This window comes from Mya arenaria, chromosome 8 (genome assembly GCF_026914265.1).
Source record: "Mya arenaria isolate MELC-2E11 chromosome 8, ASM2691426v1".
Lineage (NCBI taxonomy): Eukaryota > Metazoa > Mollusca > Bivalvia > Myida > Myidae > Mya > Mya arenaria.
In genome coordinates, this window is record NC_069129.1 from 1,367,895 (window position 1) to 1,393,082 (window position 25,188).

Below are 25,188 nucleotides of genomic sequence, written 5' to 3' on the forward strand. Positions count from 1 at the left end.
GTGTGAGAAGGTATGTGATTATAGATCACCTTATTTGTATGGAGTTTATATTTTATTATAAGGAAAACATGCATATATGTTATCATGCAGGTTTATTTTGTCGCTAGTTTGGGATAATGATCTATACCCTTGAAATTGGGAATTTTCGCGTCGTGTCGGACAAATTGGGATTTTTGTTTTAAATACTTATATACAATGGCTATACTCAAATAAACTATTTTTTTGGGGAGAAGACGTTACTAATGTTGTTAGAACTTGTGTCCAACCCATTTGCTTTTTGTATACTCTATATTATTGTTTTAAATACCGATTATGTTGAAAGAAAAAAGGCAAAAAAATGTGTTTAAATCAAAAACTATTTTTTTACAATTTATTTGGGGACCTTTATAACTCCAACAGCAATATTTTAGTTTTTTTTCAGAACTTCTTTTCTTTTTTTTCTTTCAAAAATCAGAATTTCTGATTTCGATTTATTTTAAAACAATGCTTTTTTGGCATTTGAAACCAAGGAGTAGGAGTATTGGACCCAGTTGGAACCTTACCAAATATAGGCAGAAAAAAAAAATGCCAAAACACAACCGCCATGTCATGGTAAGACACACACTGACAGGGTTTTCTGCCACACGTATATGTTTCACATAAGGTAGGCACTTCATATAATTTCTGGAAGTCCAAAGATTATCGTAAGAAATCAGGACAAATTAAAGTAGAAGTATCAACTGCAGTATATTGCCTTACCGTACTTAGCTCTATTTGGACATTTAAGTAGCGACCAAGATTCGATGATATTCGTATTACTTGTATCATGTAACAAGACTGATGATAATATAGCGGTAATTTCTGAAATCTATACATGCGCACGCAACCGAAAATTGTGTGCAAATTGTAAATATTAAATATTTTTAACTTCCTCTTAATATCTATAACGAAAGCAAACAGGATGTACTCGTATTTATAAAATGTGATCTGTATTATATGGTGGCCATCATGTGGAACCTTGGGAAGCATTTCTTGTTTTAAGAAATGGTAACATTTGAAAATGCTAATTCGTTGTATTTTCTTTACTAGTATCCCTTTTCTATGTTCGATATATTTTCTTCATTTAGTGTAAAGAGCTGTTTCACAATAAATACACAGATCATTGTTTATTTGAACATGCATTATCACGAGTATTTTTATGACTAACACATGTAATGCCATCCACATTTAGAGTATGCACTTATTTTGTGGACCAATATAATGCAAATGCTCGTCTGTTTATATTAAACTAAAAATCACACCTGTCAATTCTAAAAAAACCTGTTAGTTCCTTTGTATTGTCAAAGTAAGCCAAGGCGTTTGTTGATAGGTTGTTGTTTATCCAATAATCACTATTAACCAATCAAATAATTTCAATGTGCAAACTAGCAAGAAGATATAACCGGTGGACAACTCATCATGGACATCATACAATTGGGTGCAGGTCACTGACTGTGTTTTGTGAAACGAGTTTCGTTTTTTTTGTAACTGAGTTTTAGTTCGAAGTTTTTATTATACAACATGCGTAAAACCATAAGCTGCACTAGCAGTCAGACATGGTGAAACTTGTTTATATATACTTATATATATATAAGAAGAAGGTAGCCCAGGCTGGTTCCGACCCCTGACCTAGTAAACCTGAAATGTTCAAGTTCAAGTAAAAAGCTCAAACAAATGTGTAAATTCCGCATTTGCCTTGACAAGTGATGCACAAACACCTCGGCGAACACATCAATAAATGACCTCACGGAATTTGAGCCTTATCACTAATAAATCTTCCAAATACCCTCTGTGATTTAAAACAAGGTACTTTCTCCCACCTCAGATAAGTAGATCCATTAATTTAACCATGCTAGAAATTCTTATCTTGCCCACGGGCGAAGATAAAATGCCTGTATGGAACTTCTTTTAATGGTCACCAAATTGTAATTACCTCCCTTGTCGAAGACTGTCGTCTGTAGCGCATCATGGAAACCTTGTCTGGTGGCAATATTTAGAACGCGAGTTAATTATTTCTCGCTTCAAATGTCACCTGAGAAAACAGTTTTCACGCACCTTTCAAGAAATAATGCTTCACTCTTCTTAGAACTATTTAAAGACCGATCAGACCATTTACATACTCTGAATCAATGCGCGAATATCCATGACAACCACGAATTATTGCATATCCGTACGCAATTATTTTCACTAAGCACAAAAGAGTTCTGGCAAAAAAATACATTTTTACTTAATTTTGTTTAACTATGGTGGGAGAAAAAGCATCTACCATAGCCGCTCGTGTAAGATAGGTTCATCCCGACCCTCGCGCAGGGTGTTTTGCGAAAACTCGGTAAACTTCGTTTCCGCAAAACACCCTACGCTCGGGTCGGAATGAACCTATCTTACACTCTCGGCCATGGAAGATACTTATACTCTCCTTAGCTGACGTCTTAATGTTCTAGTCAGCTTCAGCTGCTGTAGGAAGGTTAGAAATACAAATAAACAATTCCAGGTCAAGATAAGAAACAACAAAGTCCATATGCCCCTTCCATGAGCCCAGCCCACAAGCCCTAGCCCACGAGCACTGCCCAGGTTTTCTAGTAAACGTAGAAAACGGTTTGCGTAAAATCCTTACGCAGCCAAACACGATATTATTTTTCATATAGACCTCCGGGGAACGGAGACCATTCCAAGTGTTCTGTCTATGTTAATATCGGATACAAAAGTGATATAATACTCTAAAAATGCACCAATTCGGATATGAATTGTTAAAGTTTTCTTGGGGGAGTATCCCGGCCCCACGTCCATGCAACATTACGACCCTCTAACGTTAATCCATGAACAGGCCCTGGTTTACTGGTGTGTGAGCAAGATGCAGGAGGGCCTGGATCGGCCTAAGGGAGTTAATTTGTTAGCTTAGTCGGTAGAGTGCCGTGCTAGTGTTCTGGGACAGTCAGTACTCAGCACTAAGTCTAGTTAAATCGAGGAATTTTGTTGTCCGTCTGTCATTTCATTACAATTGGTCCATCAAAGACCCAAGAGATCTATTCGAATCGTGAGTTACACGTGTGGTGTGGTGAAAAATATACAAATTAATACAACCCCTAAATATATTAATATGCATATATATGATCATGCATAATTTGTATTAATTATCAGATTATACCCACAACTATACGATAACAACCTAGCTTGACATGCAGCAGCAGGTCACTTTCTCAATAACTGAATTGAATTCGGAGTAACTAAATTTTAGGTGGTCCACAAATGTTTAACATGTTTTCATCCATGGATTTAGGACATATACATGTAGGATATCTGGACAGGGGCACATATTTGGTAGGTAGAATCAGTTTTATTTGAACAAGTATCAGGGGTCAATAAAATGGATCTCCATATATATACATCCGCGCAGAATTGTCGGAGCTAGAAACATAGTTGAAACATTTAGGACATATTAAAAAAATCAACTATCCTTCTGTTAAATTCCAAAGCGAGTTATTTTCCAGTTAACTTCGAAACGGATTCCCCCGAATTCACTTTTAATTCCGTTTCTTCCATACGCTTTGCCGCTGAAGTGGGATAAAAAAGTTTTGCTGAATTTCAAGTCTAGCATTGATTAGCAATCCACTAAGCAAAATTCCTAACCGGCCACCTTAGTTATCTTCTAATATTCATTTCCGTAAAATAATCCTAATTACAAATTAGTTTCATGAAAAGACCATTACCTCGTACACATGCTGAAATAACTTGGTTCATATATATCGCTTTTTCAAAAAGATAAAATGTCTCAAATGACAACACTCTAAATCATAAACGTCACAAAATCTAACATAGCTTGTAAAGAAGGAAAAATAAAAATACCACCTTTAGTCACTTTAAAATGATATTACATCATATGTGAGACTGAAACTCAGTCATCAACAGCTTAATTAGTTCAAATGAATGTTTAACTTTAACATTACCATCTATGTGAAACAAAGCCTGAGTCAAAAGATTGCTAAAAAAAACAAAAAAACAATGATTCCCTATGGAATTTGCATTGTTATTTCCTTTCCTTGTGACTTTTGGATTTTGGAGTAACCGCATATATGAACTGTGTTTTCTCTGCCGTTTATGCTTCGATTAGACTGAAATTTTCAAAGAATATTTCCACGAGAGGGAAGATACCGAATACTGAACTGTATATTGATTATACTTAATGCACTTTTCAGGAAGTTTACTTTACTAAGTGGCCAGTTAGGAATTGTGTTTAGTGTAGTTTGATCAACGAAACAACAACATAACATCAAGTTAGTATGACAGGGGATTTATAGTGAAATAAGTCGATCATTACTTAGGGTTTTTGTTTTTACTCAAAGTGTCTCAAAGAATTATATCCCACCGCTGCCACCATTTGTAACGTGCGACGTCAAACAAACACCAACAGATCCCTTCAGAGAAAAGTATGCTCAACCCTGAAGAGTTCCGCTGGTCTTTATATACAGTAAATTCTCAATCCGCACAAAGCCCGGGCTTTGCTAATTTGCATATTACCAACCAAGTAAACATACGTACTCTGAACGTACTTCCGTCGATAACGGAACGTTATTCTATGAACGCACATCCAACGCCTACAGCGGACCGTTACATTATTATGAACGCACATCCGCCGCCTACAGCGGACTGTTACATTAAATAATTTAAATACTTATAATTAAGTTACGTGGCACGCTTAGTCAACACTCTTAAGTCGATAAATTCCCTGGCATAATCGACATAAATCATGCTTATTCGACATCGGCATCAACCTGACGTCGGAATTCAACGTCAGCGTTACGTCAACTTAATAAAATAGTGGTGTGTAACCTGGAAATAAAAAAGTTCTCAATAATAATATAATGACATCATTAACCACTATTTATATCAATTCGCTTCATCATAAACTAGACAAAAAATAAGCCTTTTTGCATTCAATAAAAGCAATCAATCTTTTGATTACTTAAATAGTGTTTTTTTGGTTTATCTAAGATTATCGCGTATAAAAATACTCCGGTTGAACCACGAACTACTTTACAATGAGTAAGAGTGCGTAAAGAGCCCCATGGGCAGACATCTTGGATCTGATCTGTGTCAAAAATCAACACTTTACAGCACCGGGACTGAATTAATCCACTAACACAGGCTGATCTGACACACAAACGTCAAACATGAATGTGCTGGTAAACTTGAGTTTTCTAAATTTGTCACTGTTTAAAAATCGCTGTAAAATGTCACAACTGTCAATTTTACCTGGCCATACCTTTTCCGAGTTTTCGCCAAGAAAATGCCAACGATTTTGATAAAATTACAAGATTCATGTCAAGTTTGATTCCCCGCAATTCACTTTTAAATGATAAAGTAAAGAAGGTCTATATGTTCCACCCGCTTGATTTCCCCGTTGTCTCTTAGATGCTTCCAAAAGTGGGAGGGTCCACAGACACGTCATTTGGCACTTCCCCACCCACCTGTGGATCTGCCAACATGAAAATGATGTTTCCTCTTGTATTGACTCATAATTTGATTTCTAACTTTAACACATGGGAATAAATTAACATTTTAATTTCATAAACAATTTATGTAAAGTAACTAATGCTTTGTGAATAATGTATGAATATGTATCAATCATTTCCTGTTCTCAGGTTCTATCAGTTGTTGTAGCTCTTTAGCAACAACAGTTGTTGTCCAGTTGTTGTTTCTATCTGGTGAACTTGAGGTAGTAGGATCAATCTCCAGTCCTGACACAGCATCTTTACCTCATTTCATGTCATTTTATCAACTTAAATGATAGAAACAATTGCATTAGCTATTTCAGTATTTGTCAACGCACATCTGACTCCCTGTGAATGATATATGAATACTATGTTTATGAACAAGTTGTAACAATTAAGCAACTCCACCACATATATTAAATAAAAAAAAATAAAACAGATTTTTTTCAGTACTTATACCTCCAATACAGTCTGCGAAATAAGCCACACGCCCGATGCTCGTGGCGTATAAAAAATCCGTTGGGCCTGTCAAAATCGGCAGACAGAACGCCCGGGGGGCCTATGATTTTTCTGGACGAATACTTGCTTTATTTCACAAATATTCGATTTTCTTTTCTATCCGCAAAAATTTATCATAAAGTGTGTGATTCCATACAATGCTTCACCGTATACACCCTTTCAAATACAATTATACCGTATTATAAATTATCTGCCATTTGATGACGTCACGATGGGATAGCCGATAACAGAACCTGTTGATCCAATTTTCAGCGATGGAATGCGATATAAGGTACAAAACAGATATATATCTTTAAAAGACATGAATGTATTTATGTAGAAAACGTATTTCATATCAATTAACCAAAATTGAGGCGCCTCGACTTATGAAATCCGTTTGCAACATATTTTCACGACATTCGTGATTTTTTGAATTAAACATTGATCAAGCCCAGTCGCGAATATAATTTTATGTTTGCAAACCCTATATTATATTATGAAATTTGACACATATCTAAATATTAGAGCTGTTATTTTTCATGTTTTATTCCTCTATTTGTGGCAAAACAGAATTTATTATGTTCCTGAAAGCCATATAACTGGCTATGATGAACTGTGACCTGGCAAATGACTGAGATTGAAGTGAAAAGGGCACTAAGTTGATCTATTGCAGCTGAAATAATTCATGTGGAACAATAAATAATTTTAAGAACTTTCACAGCAAACCACGAAAATTCATGCCAATGAATATAAATGATTTCACAGTAGGTTAATATCTCAGCAACTACTTGAGGTATTGCCTTGAGACTTTATACAATTGTACTCAACCATCCAACCTACTTAATTACCCAAGGTAGATAACTCTAGTTTACATTTAATGCAAAAAATAGGCCTTTATTATTTGCTTTGAAATTCTGGTTAAGGTTTTGCGTGTAAATACACATTGGTTAATATCTCGTCCCTTTTTTGATATAGAAATTCTGGTTAAGGTTTTGCATGTAACCACTTTTAAGTCAATACCTCAGCAAATACATCATGTATTGCATTGAAACTTTACACAGGCTCCCAACCATTTAACTTTCTTCTTTAATCAAGTAAGATAACTCTATATTATATAATTTTTGCCCCTTTATTATGAGACTTAGATATTCTGGTTAAGGTCTTGCATGTTAGCACACATTGGATAATATCTCAGCAACTACTTGATGTATTGCAACTGAGACTTTATACAATGGTATTCAACCACCCAACGTAATTGAATAAGCAAGTTAGATAACTGTATTTTGCAAATAATGGCCCTTTATTATTAGACTGGTTAAAATTTTCCATATAACCACATTTATGTTAATATCTCAGCCCATCATGTATTGCATTGAAATCTAATCTAACAGTGATCCATGCGTGTTTCGCCAAAACTTTTCAATCCTTACGTTGAAAAGCGGCGGAATAGTCGAGCGCGCTGTCTCTGTGACAGCTCTTGTTTACAAGAGAATAGCATTAAATACTCTATGAAGTGGTCAAACTTGTTATTTTTCTTCATTTTTATACAATCGTTTTTTTGGGGCCTATGAAATATGATTCGGGCCTATCGATTTGTTATGGTTATAAGCCCGAATGGCCTATGCTTATTTATTTTTATTTCGCAGACTGCCAATACGTAATCAAAACAAGTTTGTTCAGTGACACTAAAAATTCATAGAGCAGAAAAAGCAACAAAATAAAGAGAAAGCCAAAATACCACAGTCAATATTTATTTATTTAAAAAAAATGCACTATCCATGCATACAAATTTCAATTTTTTACATAATCAGGTTTTAAATGCTGAACAGCACCAACTTAGTTGACTGAAGAGAAAACAAGACAGTAACCAGTTTGACAGCTAGCATGTTCCATTGTCTTGAAACACACATTTTGAAAAAAGATCATTGGATTTTTTCATGGTTTTTGCAGATCTTGTGAAGAAACACAAACCAGGTCAAGCAGGAAGATTAATAAAAAAGAATAAAATCTCAATTATATTCATTTACTTGGCAAGATAAACGGTATTGTGTTTAGTTTGAGGTGGCTTTAGAAAGTTGTTAATACAACACTAATAGCGTTTGAAAGTTGTGTTGCAGAGTTTTATGTATTACTGTGTTAAAAGAATCATTTAAATTTGTTCACAAAATGGATTGCAGTGTTTGTTTAAAACTTTGTAACAAGTAGCCTAGAAACCTATTTATCAGTATATAAAGAACCCTAATCACAATGATGTATGTTCAAATATTGTCATCAAAATTAAACTGGTATTAACTAAAATCAACAGGCCCTATTATTTAAGATTCAGAATTTGAGCAGGAGACAACTGTGTAAATGATATTGCTCTGTGTATATATCCTGACTAATTCTGTCACCTTCATGTATATCTTCAGTCGTCCATCATGCCGACGCCAAAGCGTCTGCGGGACCTGATACGGGAGATCCGATCTGCACGGACACAGGCAGAGGAGCGAGCAGTTGTCCAGAAGGAATGTGCTCAGATTCGAGACTCATTCCGGGAGACAGACAACACTTACAGATGCCGCAATGTAGCCAAGCTTCTTTACATTCACATGCTTGGCTATCCGGCCCACTTTGGACAGGTAAGGCTCTTGTTAGGTTTGATAAGCATGTGCATTTTAAATTTATCTTGGTATACTGAGATTTAGCAGTTTCTGTATCAGCATAATATTATCTTGTGTAATACAATGTAATTTTTAATTTTAATTTTTAAGTTTAATGGATATCATTTCTTGTAACTAAATAAAGTTTCTTGAAGGTAAAATCATAAAAATGATAAAAATCTGTTTTGATCTGCTGTAGCTTGAATGCCTGAAGCTGATTGCATCACCCAAGTTTACGGACAAGCGGATTGGATACCTAGGGGCAATGTTGTTGCTGGATGAACGCCAAGACATTCACTTACTGGTTACCAACTCACTCAAAAAGTATGTGCCTTTTGTAAATACTCATTTACATTATACTCATGTATCAGTTACTTTGAATTTACTCTTTTGAATGTATTGCAAGTAAAAAACGTATGCTGATAAATGTTATAAATATGTCAGCATTAGCTAATGATCAGATTTAGGATTAAAGTTACTGTGTGGTATTGACCATGGATATGTCTTTGTTATATTAACTGGCTGTGTGTTGTTTGCAGTGATCTGGGACACCAGACCCAGTATATCTCCAGCCTTGCCATGTGTACCCTGGGCTCGATCTGTTCCGCGGAGATGAGCCGCGATCTTGCTGGCGAGGTGGAGAAGATGATCAAATCTTCGAACGCCTACATCAAGAAGAAGGTAACGTTACTGTTCTTTGGTTGACTCTCCATATTATAATGAGTTCAGACAAGTAGCCTACATTTTTATGCCATGACATTATTGTAGGCCAAAGCATATTGACACTTGGTTATTGAAAGCTCATAACTAGCAATAATTTAGGGCTTTGAGTCTGTTGTTTTAGAACTTGCATAATTCTTTAAATAACATTTATTCCAATGATGACGGTATTGTAGTGTAAATGACTTGGACTGGTTTCAGGCGATCCTGTGCGCATACCGGATCATCAAGAAAGTCCCAGATCTGATGGAGATGTACATTCCCTCGACACGCGCACTCCTTAATGAGAAAAACCATGGTATGGATCAATAGAAACTACAGGGAAGAGCCCAGTAGCCTAAAATTAAATCAATATTCTGTTTAAAATCACACAAATCAAGGTTAAACAAACACAACAAGGTACCCATCGCTACAAGACAACAAACATTACCCAACTATCAATTATCATGATTGGTTAATGTTGGGGTAACTGCCTTTGCACTGGCAATTGAAACCAGTTTATGGGCACCTAACCTCACACTTGATCAATATAAGTGAAATATTGAAATGGAGCCAATCCATTGTGTATAATGTATAATTATTTAGGATTAAAAAAGATTCTTGGGTAGCTTCCTTTAACATTTACAATTGTCATTGAGAAAAATCAATTTTTAGCCAGCATTTTATATGATTTTTTTCTGTTTTTGTGACCTCAGTCATTGATCTTAGACCCAATTTTTTACACTAGCGCTTGGCATCAATTTTTAGCTCTACTGGCCAAAGGCTAGAAGAGCTTATGCGATGGTAATGTGTACGTAGTATGTTCGTCCGTGCGTTCGTCCGTCCGTGCGTCTGTAAACAATTGCTTGTGAACACGATACAGTCTTCAGTTTTGATTGTATCTCGATGAAACTTGTACAGTTTCTAGATATCCATTAGAGCTCGGTTCCTTTCAAAAACTAGCCAGATCTGCCCATGCATGCCTAGATTATGGCCCTTGATAGTATATAAAAATGCTATTGTGTAAACACTAGCTTGTGAACACGATACAGTCTTCAGTTTTGATTGTATTTTGATGAAACTTGTACAGTATCTAGATATCCATTAGAGCTTGGTTCCTTTTGAAAACCAGCCAGATCCGACCATGCATGCCTAGATTATGGCCCTTGATAGTATATAAAAATGCTATTGTGTAAACACTAACTTGTGAACACGATACAGTCTTCAGTTTTGATTGTATCTCAATGAACTCGGTTCCTTTTGAAAACCAGCCAGATTTGCCCATGCATGCCTGGATTATGGGTCTTGAAAGTATAAAAAATGCTATTTTAAGCTAAGTCTATTTTTAGCCAAGACTACATGAGCGAAGTCTATTTTTAGCCAAGTGTACATGTAAATTCGCAATTGCTTGTGAAGGTTTGTTCAAATTATGCCCCCCCCCCCCCATCTAATCTAATCTGCTTACAACACTTCCTGTCCACAGATGTTGAAAGTGCAGCGTTTTCAGCTAACCCAAACACTAAAAGTGAACTATATATTTGTTGCCTATTACTCAAACGTACATGCTCTGACTTGAAAATGACCACAAGAGCCATACCAGTAGAGCATAGGCTCTTTTGGGCCTCTTGTTTAAAAGAACCCATGCTAGATAAAATCCAGAATTCGAGCAAGCCCTGTAAGAACAGTGTAGGTCTTGTGGGCTTGTGCTAATTTTGATTACTGTAACCTGTGTGTTGTCAAATAGCTTCATTGTCTGAATGTTTTTGATTATGGTAATTTTTCTTTTTGATCATATCTTTTTTTATACTTAATGTCACTTAAAAATCTGCATTATTTTGCAAAATTAAAGTAAGTAAATGAATGTTTGTTGAATGTTCATTAAACTGGTAATATGGTCTACTATAGGTAAAATTTCAAGCCCATTATATTTGAAACACACAATTCATATGGTTTAAGGGTGTTGAAATTTGTCCAGTGTTTGATTGATTTTTATGCACACATTGATTGTTTTTGTGCTTGTTTGCAAGTTTGGTAATAATTACAATTAATTAAACATTTTACAGGAGTGTTGCTGACGGCGGTATGTCTTATTACTGAGATGTGCGAGAAGAGTCCGGACACGCTCACACACTTTAGGAAGGTATAACCATAGTAAATGTGTAATACAGGGCATATTTAAAGAGTGTCAATTACTAACAACAGTCATTCAGTACAAAATTGATATTTTCTAAAATTAATAACAACAAGCCTTGTGACTGTCAGAACATGTAGCATCAGCATCAACAGTTGTTATATTTGTTAATATGTACCAGTATTGAAAACCTCATTCATCAGATAAAAATTAATAAATGTGTTTAAAAAGTCTTGTATATATATTTATATATACTTCCATAACAGCAATATTAATTATTACACGTGTATGGTACAATTGTATAACCTGTTAATGTTATCTTTCCCTGTGATTTAGACTGTGCCCCAGCTTGTACGAATTTTGAAGAACCTGATCATGTCTGGCTACTCCCCGGAGCATGATGTCTCCGGAGTCAGTGACCCATTTCTACAGGTAGGTTCTTAACAAGGAGATTTTGGTCAATATCTGTAAGTGCTAACTTAGCTGTCAATATTCATTTTAGATGAACCATTTATGATATAAAGAAGTCTTTTATGTACATCTGTAAGATGACTGCTGTATTTGTAGTTGATATGCTATAGGAGTGAATGGGTAAAATTAAGCTACTTGTTTAAAATAATATATTAAAAATGAAATAAAAATAAAAGACTATAATTAATACTCACATTCCTGAATATATAAACTTAGTATTATAACCAAAAACAGAGTTGCAAAATTATGCTAATTTTGCTGACTGCATCTGTGTACCAATTTGCTGCGTGTGTTCCAGGTGAAGATACTGCGGTTACTGAGGATACTTGGCAAACATGACGCAGAGGCCAGTGAAACCATGAACGATATCTTGGCACAGGTGAGTTTATTTTTCAAAATGTGTACATGCACATTACATTTATCGTGTAGATCGTTGTTTTTCATTGCAGAAGATAATAATCACCGTAGTGTATTATACTGAAGTAGCTGATGATATGAACTATACATGATAATTTGATATGTAGTAAAGTATCAGGATAGACCTTAAAATGCTGATGTTCAGAGACTGTTTGATAGCAAAATCTTGGCAGAATCTTTTTTAACAAATGAACCTAATCCCAGATGAATAATATTTATCATGTATGTATACTTACTTCATTGCTTTCCTGATTTATTAAATGCATTGATGTCTGTTTTAATGTCTCTCATTTACATGTAACTGTCATTTCAGGTCGCCACCAACACAGACACAAGTAAAAATGTCGGCCATTCCATACTCTATGAAATAGTCCTCACTATAATGGGAATCAAATCTGAATCAGGACTAAGAGTAAGTATTTTTTTCCCATATTTGATTAACAAGTATTCCTTAAACAAGCCTTGCTAAGCAATACTTAGATTTGATTATTTTAAGCGTGACATTAATTTGAGCAGGGCCATGCCAGGGCTTCTGTTATGTTGACAACTGCGTAGGTCCTTCTCCCTGCTGCAGAAAACATGAGTTCCATGAAGCTAGAGACTCCCATTTTGAACTAACTGTGAATTTTGAAAACGCCAAAATAGCATTCAATATATTTACAAGAGACCCCAGTGTGTTGATTATGAGGGTCTTAGACCCCAGCTAAAAATCCCAGGAAAATTAATGTTCTATGTAAAATGTTTTCATCAGTCGGTTTGTATTAAAAGTTCATATAATTGACATTGTAGTGAAACTTTGAACTATACGTTTAATATATTGTGCAAGTTCTAACATGAACCGTTTTCCGGTTTCAGGTTTTAGCTGTAAATATACTTGGGCGGTTTCTCTTAAATAATGACAAAAATATTAGGTAAGTTTAATGTTTAACTCATATTCATAGCAAATAAAATTTTCTATGAACACTCGCAAAATACAATAGGCTCTTACACTATTAAAACAATAAATAAAATACTTTTAATATTTTTGTTAGTTGGCACATTTAATGATTTGACTGGTTATTAGTAAGTATTGGATCAAAATTGACCAATTGATAAACATGTTGGCTAACTTTGACCAAACCAACAAATTAACCAGTTTTATACAATTGAAATTGAGGGTTCAAGGGAAAACAGTAGTAACTACATGAATTGAAAGGTGCACAATATAGGTTGATGCATTTTTTTATTTTTAGGTTTTATTATGCTTAACATATTTAACTTTAATTAACAAAACAAAAAAACAAAATGATTTGTGTACAAATATTTTTTTTTAGCTTTTATAATATTTTTTTTACATGTATGTTTTTACTTGGAGTGGCTGCGTATTTCAGGTATGTAGCTTTAAACACACTGTTAAGAGTGGTGAGTGCGGACTACAACGCGGTACAGAGACATAGAACCACCATAGTTGATTGTCTGAAAGACACTGACATCTCCATCAGAAGGTATGTCCTAGGCCAAAGAATACCTTAGATTTCATTTAATCTTAAAATGATTAATTCGTTGAAAAAATCTCAACATAGTAGGTTGGGTTTATTAAGGCAAGGCTGTGTTCAGTAATATTAGACCTGTCAAAATTCGTCTTATAGTACCAGTTGTATGGTCACATAGTACCAGGTATCGGTGTGAAGTAAGCAAGTGACGAATCAATTAATCAAATTAGATCATTAAAAAGATGTGCGGATATAAATTAGATATGATTTAATGATTTTGAATAACATTCTCTGCAAATCATGGGGTTGCACTTGTCAACATACTTATCAAACAATTGTTGACCTGTATTTTAGACGTGCAATGGAGCTGTCATTTGCGCTGATTAACGCAAACAACATCCGGGGAATGATGAAGGAGCTACTCTCATTCCTCGAGTCATGTGATCCGGAGTTCAAGTCTGACACCTGCTCCAACATAGTCACCGCTACAGAAAAGTACGGGAAAATACCCTTCTCACCCACAAGCACACCTTTTTAAATTATTTATATTGCATTCCTGGGGTTTAATGTTTAAATGGAATAGCTTAACTGAAAAGCGTAGCGAAATCAACCACCTTATTTTAAGAGTTTAAATCTAGTTTTGTGAAGCACATGAACATTGTGAAAATATATATACTAGGTTTTATTTCATATAATAAGATGTACATGTATTCAGTTGGCTTTTCTGTTTAAGAAAAACATACCAATTTAAGTGAAATTAGAGATGGCACCAATTTCTCAAAACATCTTAAGCATAGCAGGCTTTATAATCTTATTCCATTTACCCTAAACAGTTACTTAAAGAAAATGTTTAAACATCAGAAATACTTTAATTGTAATTACATAAAATATTATATTTTAAGCATCTCAATACTCTATGGAAAATGAAAACTATTACAAAAGATACTCAAACAATAATATGGAGCTTATCTTGATCCTGTTATAAAGGGCGAAGTAATGCGCAAAACATTAGGTCCTGATCCTCTTGATGTTAAACTTATCTGTCGATGTTGTTGTTGAAATCTTTAACCTTAGCTTTAACTGAAAAACCATTGGAGATATTCAACTATAACATGTTGTTTGAGACAATACGCTCATGTTGTGTTGTATTACAGATATTCTCCAAACAAGCGCTGGCACGTGGACACAGTCATGAGAGTAATGAGAATTGTAAGTTTTGCACACGGGGCTACTTTATATTGTCTGTCAACATAAATATGGTCCATGTTCTTACTCCCTTAGATTAACTTCTGATATTTGGTCACCCCTTTTTCAGTATGTTAGATTTTACTACTTAAGCACACGAAACAAATTTATTCATAATTTTTCTGCTTGCGCTTTTCCAGGCGGGTAACTATGTCCACAATGACATTGTGTCAATCGTGATCCGGCTGATAGCGACAGCAAACCAGCTTCACTCGTACAGTGTACGTCGCCTGTACTTTGAACTGAAGCAGGACAACTCCCAGCAGCCCCTGAATCAGGTGGCTTCCTGGTGTGTGGGCGAGTACGGGGAACAGCTCCTTGTGCCCTGTGAGGAGGATGATGACCTTGGACCTGTAAGTTAATTTGCTGGACATGTTGATACTAGTTTAAGCTAGTTTTGATTGTGAAGAAGGCTATAAGCTGACAAAAATACTACTTTCAGTGTTCTTTACAAACCTATAAATTTAGGAAAAATTGAAAATTTAAAAATAATTAAGTTCCTTGAAAAAGTTGTCAAAAGGCCTTGAAAGCTACCTTATCAGTACAGGTTTTTTCTGTGTAGAAACTAGTAATTGTGTCATTTCTAAATGGCCAATAGAACATGACAACATTTCTTGGATGAGAGGATTTTACTGTTACTATCAATTGTTTTTCTACTCATGAAAAACCAACATTATAGCATTTTTTACTTGTCCATATTTTCAAAGAACAAAGATTTGTGTATGCCATAAGTTTGGTGATTTCGGCGCTGGAAGCATTTCTGTCATTTCTCAAACACATTCATTGTGGCCATAATCTTAAACCATTTATGATACACATATTTACTGTTCTTATCTTTCTGACTAAAACACAATGATTTATGCAACAGGATTGACTTTGAAAAATTAAAGAGCATTGTTACCCCTCTGGGGTGGCCTTGTATAGAGTAATTGTACTGAATAATCCCAGCCTTTTATTATTCCCGGCCAGGTGACAGAGGAGGACGTGGTTCGTGTGTTACAGCGCTGCCTGGAGAACAACAACTCGAGTGTTGTAACGAAGGAATACTGCATAACGGCACTCATGAAACTCAGTACCCGCTTCTCACACACTAGGGAGTACGTAGATATACTATATGCATTGTAATGTTATTGTTAGTGGCTGAAATGGTTACATTACTACGAAATAGTAATGCATAATAATGTTCGGTACCCTCTTTTCTTTTAAGAGGTGATGTATTCAATCTTAATTATTTGGTGGTATTTGGTGATATCTTAAAACCAGTAAGATTCGAGTGTTTTAGCTTAAAAGTTATGGAAGAGTGCTGCAGCGTGTCTTTTTTCTGTAGCACCCTTCTGTCGTCATAACATTGCCGAGCCACCATTATGTTCAAAAGTATTTCATTCTGAATATGGTAACTTGGAAAACAGGTGTTCTTAAGTTGATGATTTATACTTTAATCAGGATTGAGAGCTTTCAGACTATTGAGGAGTTGTAATGATTTTTTGCTTGGACATTTGCTTCGAAAACAGTATGAAGTACCTTGAAATGAATATAAATGACTTAGGAAACAATTTCTAAAGTGGTCTAAGCACCTTCACTCTGCTTTGGGCATGAAACCCTCATATTCAAACGACTGCTCCTCAGGATTGACTATTATCAGCGGTAAGAACTCACTGTAAACACAATCACTGTTGATACAATTCCCTTCTGTTTCAGTTCGTTACTGAACGTTGTATCTCGATACAGCAGTAGCACCCAGGCAGAGCTGCAGCAGAGAGCCGTAGAGTACTCGACTGTCTTCAGGAAGTTTGACCATATGAGGTAATATAACACATGTGCATTGTCAAATCACAGGGTTTTATTGTGGTGTAGGTTTCATATCTTTTTTCCAGTGAAACCCCATCAAGGCTTGGAATGATCTGAATTAAGTCAGCATTCATAATGTGTATTATCTTTAGAAATGCCTCAGTGATTTCATTTATTTGTATTGGCCAATTAATATTAAAGTACAATCAAAACAAAACTTGCTAAGACCTTAATAAAAATCATGATAGATGTTTCAAGATATATCATGGAAATTAATTCTTATTTGCAACAAGATCAATTTAAAATCACAATAAACCAGTATTAAACTAGTGTTAAAGGGCACATAACTCAAAAAAGAGTTGGCCGGAATGATGATAACAAGAGTAGCATGGGTGAAGAAAAATACGCTACGTAAAAATACCTATCATGGTGATATTGTGTAAAAATGATGTGTAATGTGATACAGTGTTGGAGTGAGATGTGTAATGTGATACAGTGTTGGAGTGAGATGTGTAATGTGATACAGTGTTGGAGTGAGATGTGTAATGTGATACAGTGTTGGAGTGATAGAACTGTCCAACAAACTCCAATTCCACAAACTCCAAAATAGCCAAAGTTTGAAAATAAGAGACATAAATTCTTGAATGTTTTTGTTAATTTTGGTTTACTAAGGATTATTTTGAAATAAATCAAAGTTTAATGTTGATGCCTGACTCGTCCATTTGTATCCTCTAGGGCTGGACTTCTGGAGCCGATGCCGCTGATGGAGTGTAGCCGGACGTCAGAGGTGATGGATGGAGCGGAAATGGACCTACTTCAGTCTCCCACCACTCAGAAACCCGCTTCAGACTCTGTGAAGATTGCCCCACAAACACAGACCGAGGTATGGGTTGGTGTTGTTTGTTCTTGCTGCTTTTCTATTATGGGACCTTAGTCAATTGCAAAATATTCCCACTTATTTTGCAAATGTGTTGATGCAGTTCTCTTATGTTAGTGAAAAGGCTATTTCCGTCAACACACCAGTTATCTGTATTGTGCTCATTTCCTCTTTCAGGAATTAAAACCCTTTTCTTACCCCATGGCCTTTATCAAAATTGTGGAAGTAATATTATTGAGTATACATTAAACATTTAGCCATAATTTGACACTTAAGCTTTTTTGATGATTTATCAGCCCTGAAGTCTTGCAGCTCTTAAATGGTTTATTCACTACCCTTGTGTTGCCTTTCACAGGGTCAGAACATTTTTGACCTGCTGGGTGATGTCGGCAGTTCTCCAATGTCCACAGCAACAACCATAGCCCCACACAAATCAGAACCAGTTGATCTGCTCTCCCTATTAGACGATGTGGCCGTCATCAACAATACTGGTAGGGGTCAATTCTTATTCTAATGCTGTATCTGTCTGCTGATGGCTTGCTCTAGCAGTAATTTTGGTGGACAAGTTTTGTACAGAAAAAGCAACTGTAATACGTATGGCTTTGAAATTTCCTTTTTTGAAACAGGTTTTTTTTTACTACAAGCCTATTTTGTAGTTATATATTCAACTCTGACATGCCTTGTATATGCCCATGATGTAACCTCATTGTGTATCTGTAACTTCATTGTCTACTGTAACCTTATGGTCTACTGTAACCCCATGGTTTTCTGTAACCTCATGGTCTACTGTAACCTCATGATGTTCTATAACCTCTGTGTGTTTCCAGGCTCAATGCCAGCACCCCTGGGTGGTATCAGCAGTGGTGGCGGGGATTTACTGGGAGACATGCTGGGCTCACCAACACAGAACTCGAACAACATGATGAACGGAAACTCCAATAGTAAGCACTCAATGGGTCTCAAGGAATATGGGTAGTTCTTGATGAGTTGGAGCACTGTACTTGTGTGGTATAGATCACTGACAAACAATCAGAAACAAGCAATTAAAACCACAGGGACAAGCCCAATGGTCATAAATTCAAATATAAACATTGTTTAGAGGCACAAGAAGGTAAGTGCAAGAGAGACAAAAACATACAAACACCACACAAAGACGCAACAAAAGAGCTTTAACCAAAATATGATAGAAATACCCACTTGAAACAGTACGCGAATCATAAGTTCAATGAAACACAAGTTTACCGAGGGTTCAAACTAGATAATATGCTCATAACATTTATCAATAATTACAAAAAAATGAGCATTTTTATTGCTTTAGGTTTGTCCAAGTTTCACATTCAAGTGCAAACAAAGCAGATGTCTGAATTAGAATTTCTACTGCAATGGCTCATTTTTATCGTAAGTATATTTATAGAATACTGTGAAATCATTAATGTTCGTGGGCAATTAATGTTCGTGGTTTTCGTGGGTTGGGTGATCCACGAATTCAAGATCCCACGAAATATAAACCCTTATTCACTTTTTCAATTGTTTTGTTTTGTAAATACTCTAGTATATTCTTTACAGAGGTTGCAGTATACAGTGTTAAAACCTGTCTCACTGTATAACTTACGATCATTATTCTGTTAATATATTATAACTGCCTTTAACAAATAATGAACCAAATCAATTAAATGTGTTTTATGCAGCAAATGACAGTTATAAGCACGTGTTTTAACGTGTGCTGTTAATGAAAATCTCCAAGTTTACAAGACGTGCATGATGAGTGTCCATACTCGATTTTTTTATTTAATAAAATAATTAATCGATTACTAGTATATTGAAGGTTACTAAGCACCGAACGTGACAATATACGCACCTTTTCTGTGTTTTCGCAGTTTGCAAAATTCTTAATTGGCATTCAATGGCTTCCCCTATCTGTATTTATGATCAGGATACATCTTCTTTTATTACCTTTATTCCCAATTAAATCGATAAGTGACATGGGTATATGCACTAATTGGCTTGTCGTACCACATTTGCGAGTGTCATAAACCGAGTGACGTAGAAGACGGAAATCACGGGCCAGCGCGTGGATATTATGCAGACGATCTAGGACGATCGCATCTTCGATTTTTTTTTCAAAAATGAAAATCCACGAAATTGTTTTTTTTCGGCAAACCACGAAATTTCTTGCCCACGAACATTAATGATTTCACAGTAATACATGGTTGACCATGGCTTTTGGTTGATAATTGCCCCAATGGAAGGAATAATTGCCACAAGGGCTTTAGCCCGAGGGCAAATATTTTCACTGGGGCAATTATCAACCAAAAGCCATGGTCAACCATGTATTATCCTGTATAGTACATATGTTTTGTCATTTGTCAATGATTTCAAATGGATTTGAAAACGTGATTTTGTCGAATAATGAGGGATATGTTATATAATTAGCATGTAGTCTGAAAGTCGTTAAAATGAGATATAACAAAATGGTTTTGAATGACATTAGCTGCAAAAAATAACGAGTGACTGGAAATCAAAATAGCAAACCTTTTCGTACGTGTTTTTAGAATAAGCCTGCAATTTTTCCATTCTTCAAATATTTCCTGTTTTACATTGGCTGATTGTGATGTTCATTTCAATAGCACAGCTAGGGTCAATCAAGACTAGAAGCATTTTTATAAGAATCTCGGCTTGAATGACCCTAGCCATGTCGCTGGAATAATTAACATTTCTCAGCGAATAAAGTAAAACAAAACGTTTCATAAAACACTTGCTTGTCTCACTGCTTTATGACCTTTATCGAATGCAAACATCCGGTACGTTTTCAGGTAGTTCTCGTTACCGAAACACGGAATGTGTCATTATTGGTAAAACTAATTTCACTATTATAGCACTGATAGTTCCATTTTAATCCCTTTAAAGCTTTTAATAATGTTGAAATGTTTGCCTACCAAGTATGCGGCGGCCATTTTTATTTTCGTGAAAATGAGGTCCCTGTGCACGTTTTCGTCTTCGTCAAGCAATTATGCCATAATCACCCTGACGTGCCGTGATAATCTCACAGGTGGAGACGATAATCATTATTGCAGGAACAAATTTTTATAGTAAAATGTTACTATTTATAGTAACATGTGTATTATTGACAAATAAAACATAAAATGCTTTCTTATTGTTGTAAAGTAAATTATTACAAATAAATGATAATATGGACATTATCATCTCTTTATGACTAAACATTGTCTTAATCTTGATTGCAGTATCAGCACCGATCGTGGCATTCAACAAGAATGGGTTGCTGATAGAGTTCCGGTGTGAGCGAGACAACATGTCCCCCACAGAGAGCATTGTGCATGTGAAGGCCTCCAACACATCCCCAGCACAGATGGACGACTTTGTGTTCCAGGCTGCAGTGCCAAAGGTAGCATAATTTTTTATGACAACAATTATTCTGATAAAAGATCTGTGACCTCCAAAATGATCCCAAAAGCAATTGATAAGTTACTATTTAATAGACAATTTCACAATGATGGAATCCTTGTATTAAACAATGAATTGACTTTATATCATATAGCAATTTCAAGACTCATTTTGTATTTTTGCATTTGAATTTCAAGTACATTTGTAGCATTGTTTTTTGGTATTTCAGTCATTCCAGCTACAGTTACAGCCTCCCTCCGGCAACCAGCTGCCTCCCCTCAACAGTGGCACCATCTCACAAGTTATCAAGATCAACAACACTAACAAGGTCAGTATTTACTGGACAGGGGGTGGGGGAGAGAGTAGTGTGCTGCAAACCGGGTTCAAAAGTCAGGAACCATTTGTACGATCAAGTAAAATCTTGATGGGATTTTCAAGCCTAAAAGATGGAAAAAAAGAAAAACACATAGTATATCCAACTTTTCAATTGTTCAGCTTTGAAGTCCAAATGTTTGTCAGCCTACATTGTAATAAATGAATTTGGTCATTTGATTTTTGATTTGTATAAATCGTGTAGACATGTAATTTTCAATCTGATAATATTCTCTAAAAAAGGGACAAGATGCCAAGGAGGAAAATGGCGCATTCTATTGGGCTGTGAAGAATTCAAATATTGTGAATTTGACAAAAACGCTAGAAATTGTGTTTGAATAATTGAAGTTGACAAAAAATAATGTGTATAATTGAAGTAGGTTTAGGTTTCATCTGCGAAATATAAAAGTTTTTATGTATTTTTAATCATATAAGGAGTTTTATTCAAAACAGAAAAATATATTTTATTATCTTAGGCATACTATTCTCTAAAGGCAGGAGGTGCCCTTGCTGGGCTAAAAAGGCCAGGGTGCAGCACTCTTTCATAACTATCAAGCTTAAACCTAAGATGCACACCAGTAATCTGTATTGTGCTCATTTCGTATTTCAGCAACCAATCCGAATGCGATTGAAACTTGCCTACTCTCAGAATGGAGATACAGTGACAGAGATGGGCGAGGTGAACTCATTTCCTCCACAACTCTGGCAATAGTAGTGGGACTTTCTTTTAGGATTTATATTTAATTTAATAAAATACATGTGCAAGTGGCAATGGATCTATCGCCTTTGTCTTGGGACATCAAGATTCCAGTGGCAGACTGATCAGATTGCTTGTGGTGTTCCTGAGGACTGGAGGCATTCCTTACCTGACCCTGGCTGGCTCTTAAATCTACAGCTCAGTGGTTGTTCCACTCATAAATAAAAAGTTGCAAACAATCAGAGCTGGGAGGGTACAAGATGCTCCTTGCGATCCAAATATTTATCATCGTTAAGTGTGTTTGATTCATGGCAATTATTGTACGATGGATGTGTTACTCGTTATGCATTTATTTAACCATATCATTTAACTTTTGTTTGGGATATAAAAAGTGAATGAAGATTGAGTGACAGATGTGGGTATATAAAGTGCTCAGTACAGAAATTGCATTGAACTTTAACAATCCTCATATTGAACTGATACGTTTTGGCTAAAATTTGTTTCATGTTCGTGTAAACGTCTCATATATAATGGTAAGTGTGATGATCATTAATTATATTTATTTCAAGCAGTGGGATACAATTCATTGCCTGGATATCTTTAAAATATTTATTTTTTCATTTCCCAAAGAACAATAATGAATAAGATAGATGAACCTGATATTGTTGAGTTTTCAGGCTGTGATAAAGAACAGATTGTGTTAACCCTAGATAAACATTAAAGGTTATTTGTATGTATTTACCAATATAAATTGTTTAATGCATCACAGTCGCCTGATTTAAATCAATAACAGCTGACTGCTGATTTTCAAAAATACAGGGCTAATTTGAAAAAATACTGCCATCCCTTTAGACAAAATATTATTTTGACCACTAATCATTTTCAAAAAATGAGTTGAATTCTATGCATTAGCATAGCATATGATAAATAAGATGAAAAACGTGAAATAGGAACATTGATGCCTTGATTCTCTCCGCATATGTTGAAACATTGTGCTGTTGTGTCAGTGTTTGTGCTAAGCATTGTTGTTATTACAAATTCATGTACATCATGTAAATTTATATTGAATTATGATTGTTATATTCATTGTTTAACATGTATGAACAATCTGTTTTAACTGTGTGAAATATATACATTCCCATTGTAGTTAAGAACATGCATGAATACAATAAATAGTATATTTAATGACAACTGTATCGAGGTTCAAATGTGTTCTAAACTTCTACTAGTGATTGATAAGAAACTTTTGATTGATACTAGGAAGTCTATTGTAACCTTATGATGTTCTGTTATCTCTGTGTTTATAACATTTATAACGGTTCACTAGAACTGTGAAATGTCTGGACAACGAAATTACACTTGGATTTAATAGGTCCTTTTGTTAAACAAATTACTACATTACAGGGACCTGGTTTATTCTGGTTTAGCAATTGTTACAGAGTTTCGGGGTTTTTCATGGGTAAATATTTGGCACACATGCACTACAAGTGAATGAAGGTTAATATACTGTCAAATCAACATTGGCAATTACTGGTATCTATGATATGTGACACTCACATTGTATAGTGAAGTCATTGTGCTATTTTATGTTGATATACAGTACAATAATCAATCTGTCAAAAATGGTGAATGGTCAGCCTGAGGGTTTTCTTTAATTTCTGAGTTAATTTTTTTTACAGAAAAAAATGTACATTTAATTATGAAACACTCTGCCTGCTCTACTGTATATTCGGTGACATTATCAGTTCACCAGGGAGTTACAAAAATACAAAATATCCACTATGCCTTAAATATTAAAGCTATATTGTCCATATAAATTTTGACTATTGAAAGCAGAGAATATAAATTTAAAAGCTGAATATTAATTAAAAAGTTGAAATAATCCCTAACACAATATTTACAAGGAAACTTGTTTATATTGATATGTTCACACTTAATTACAGAAGAATGTAATTGCAGGACGGTAACTGAGGGTAATTGGCAGTTGTGAATGAGATCACTAATGCTTCTTCATCAGTTTATGTGTATGCATTCTCTCAGAATGTATATGATCACCCTCATGTAAGAATTCAATTTCTGCTTATTTTAAATATGCATTTCTTGAGTTTTAACACAAGGGTGAGGATATACAGGTTATAAATCTTTGCTTTGTCGGAAACAGACATTTATGCTTACTGTAAATTATTTTCAGAATTTAAATTTATTTAGATTTAGATGAATAAACTCTTGCAGGCAATATATATTTCATGATTTCATTCTACCTACATACCTGTATGTAGGATATTCACAATGAATTGTTGTTAAATGATTGCTTGGACTCTGGCATAGATGTGATCTGTATTTATGTATATGTATACATGGATGTGATCTGTATTTATGTACATGTATACATGGATGTGATCTGTATTTATGTACATGTATACATGGATGTGATCTGTATTTATGTACATGTATACATGGATGTGATCTGTATTTATGTACATGTATACATGGATGTGATCTGTATTTATGTACATGTATACATGGATGTGATCTGTATTTATGTACATGTATACATGGATGTGATCTGTATTTATGTACATGTATACATGGATGTGATCTGTATTTATGTACATGTATACATGGATGTGATCTGTATTTATGTACATGTATACATGGATGTGATCTGTATTTATGTACATGTATACAAGTCTTGCAAAGCTTAAGTATTCTCTATTAAATTATCTGAGCATGAAAACTTTGTGTAATTGCCTATTGTGTACATTGTAATTATTATACTATTTAAAAAAATCACAATGGGATGAAATAAATACTAAAATGATAACAAATCGGCCTTATTTTTATTTAAAATCAGACCTATTCCAGAAAGCTGTGGGCACAGGAAACTCTTATGTCCTCATAAGAGCTAGCCCACTAGAAAAACATTTGAACTTACAAATGCAGCTTCAATAATTGGAATATTGAGTTACA

The 25,188-nt window shown here is 35.0% G+C and overlaps 1 protein-coding gene across 2 annotated transcripts; it reads left to right on the top strand.

Moving 5' to 3' along the window:
• Window positions 1-886: 886 nt before the first annotated feature.
• On the top strand, window positions 887-25,046 carry LOC128243155 (AP-1 complex subunit gamma-1-like). Of its 2 annotated transcripts, none has more exons than XM_052960730.1 (22): window positions 887-1,026; window positions 8,417-8,626; window positions 8,847-8,971; window positions 9,187-9,328; window positions 9,569-9,665; window positions 11,410-11,486; window positions 11,814-11,909; window positions 12,247-12,327; window positions 12,679-12,777; window positions 13,221-13,276; window positions 13,736-13,849; window positions 14,192-14,332; window positions 14,992-15,046; window positions 15,223-15,435; window positions 16,052-16,179; window positions 16,781-16,885; window positions 17,606-17,753; window positions 18,103-18,238; window positions 18,575-18,688; window positions 20,990-21,150; window positions 21,379-21,477; window positions 22,132-25,046. In XM_052960730.1, exons 1-22 carry the CDS (start codon window positions 1,024-1,026, stop codon window positions 22,231-22,233), a joined length of 2,502 nt encoding a protein of 833 aa, XP_052816690.1. In that variant the 5' UTR covers window positions 887-1,023; the 3' UTR covers window positions 22,234-25,046. The 2 variants fall into 2 exon arrangements, with proteins under 2 accessions (XP_052816690.1, XP_052816689.1); XM_052960729.1 differs by lacking the exon at window positions 887-1,026 and adding an exon at window positions 5,051-5,198.
• The last annotated feature ends 142 nt before the right edge of the window (window positions 25,047-25,188 follow it).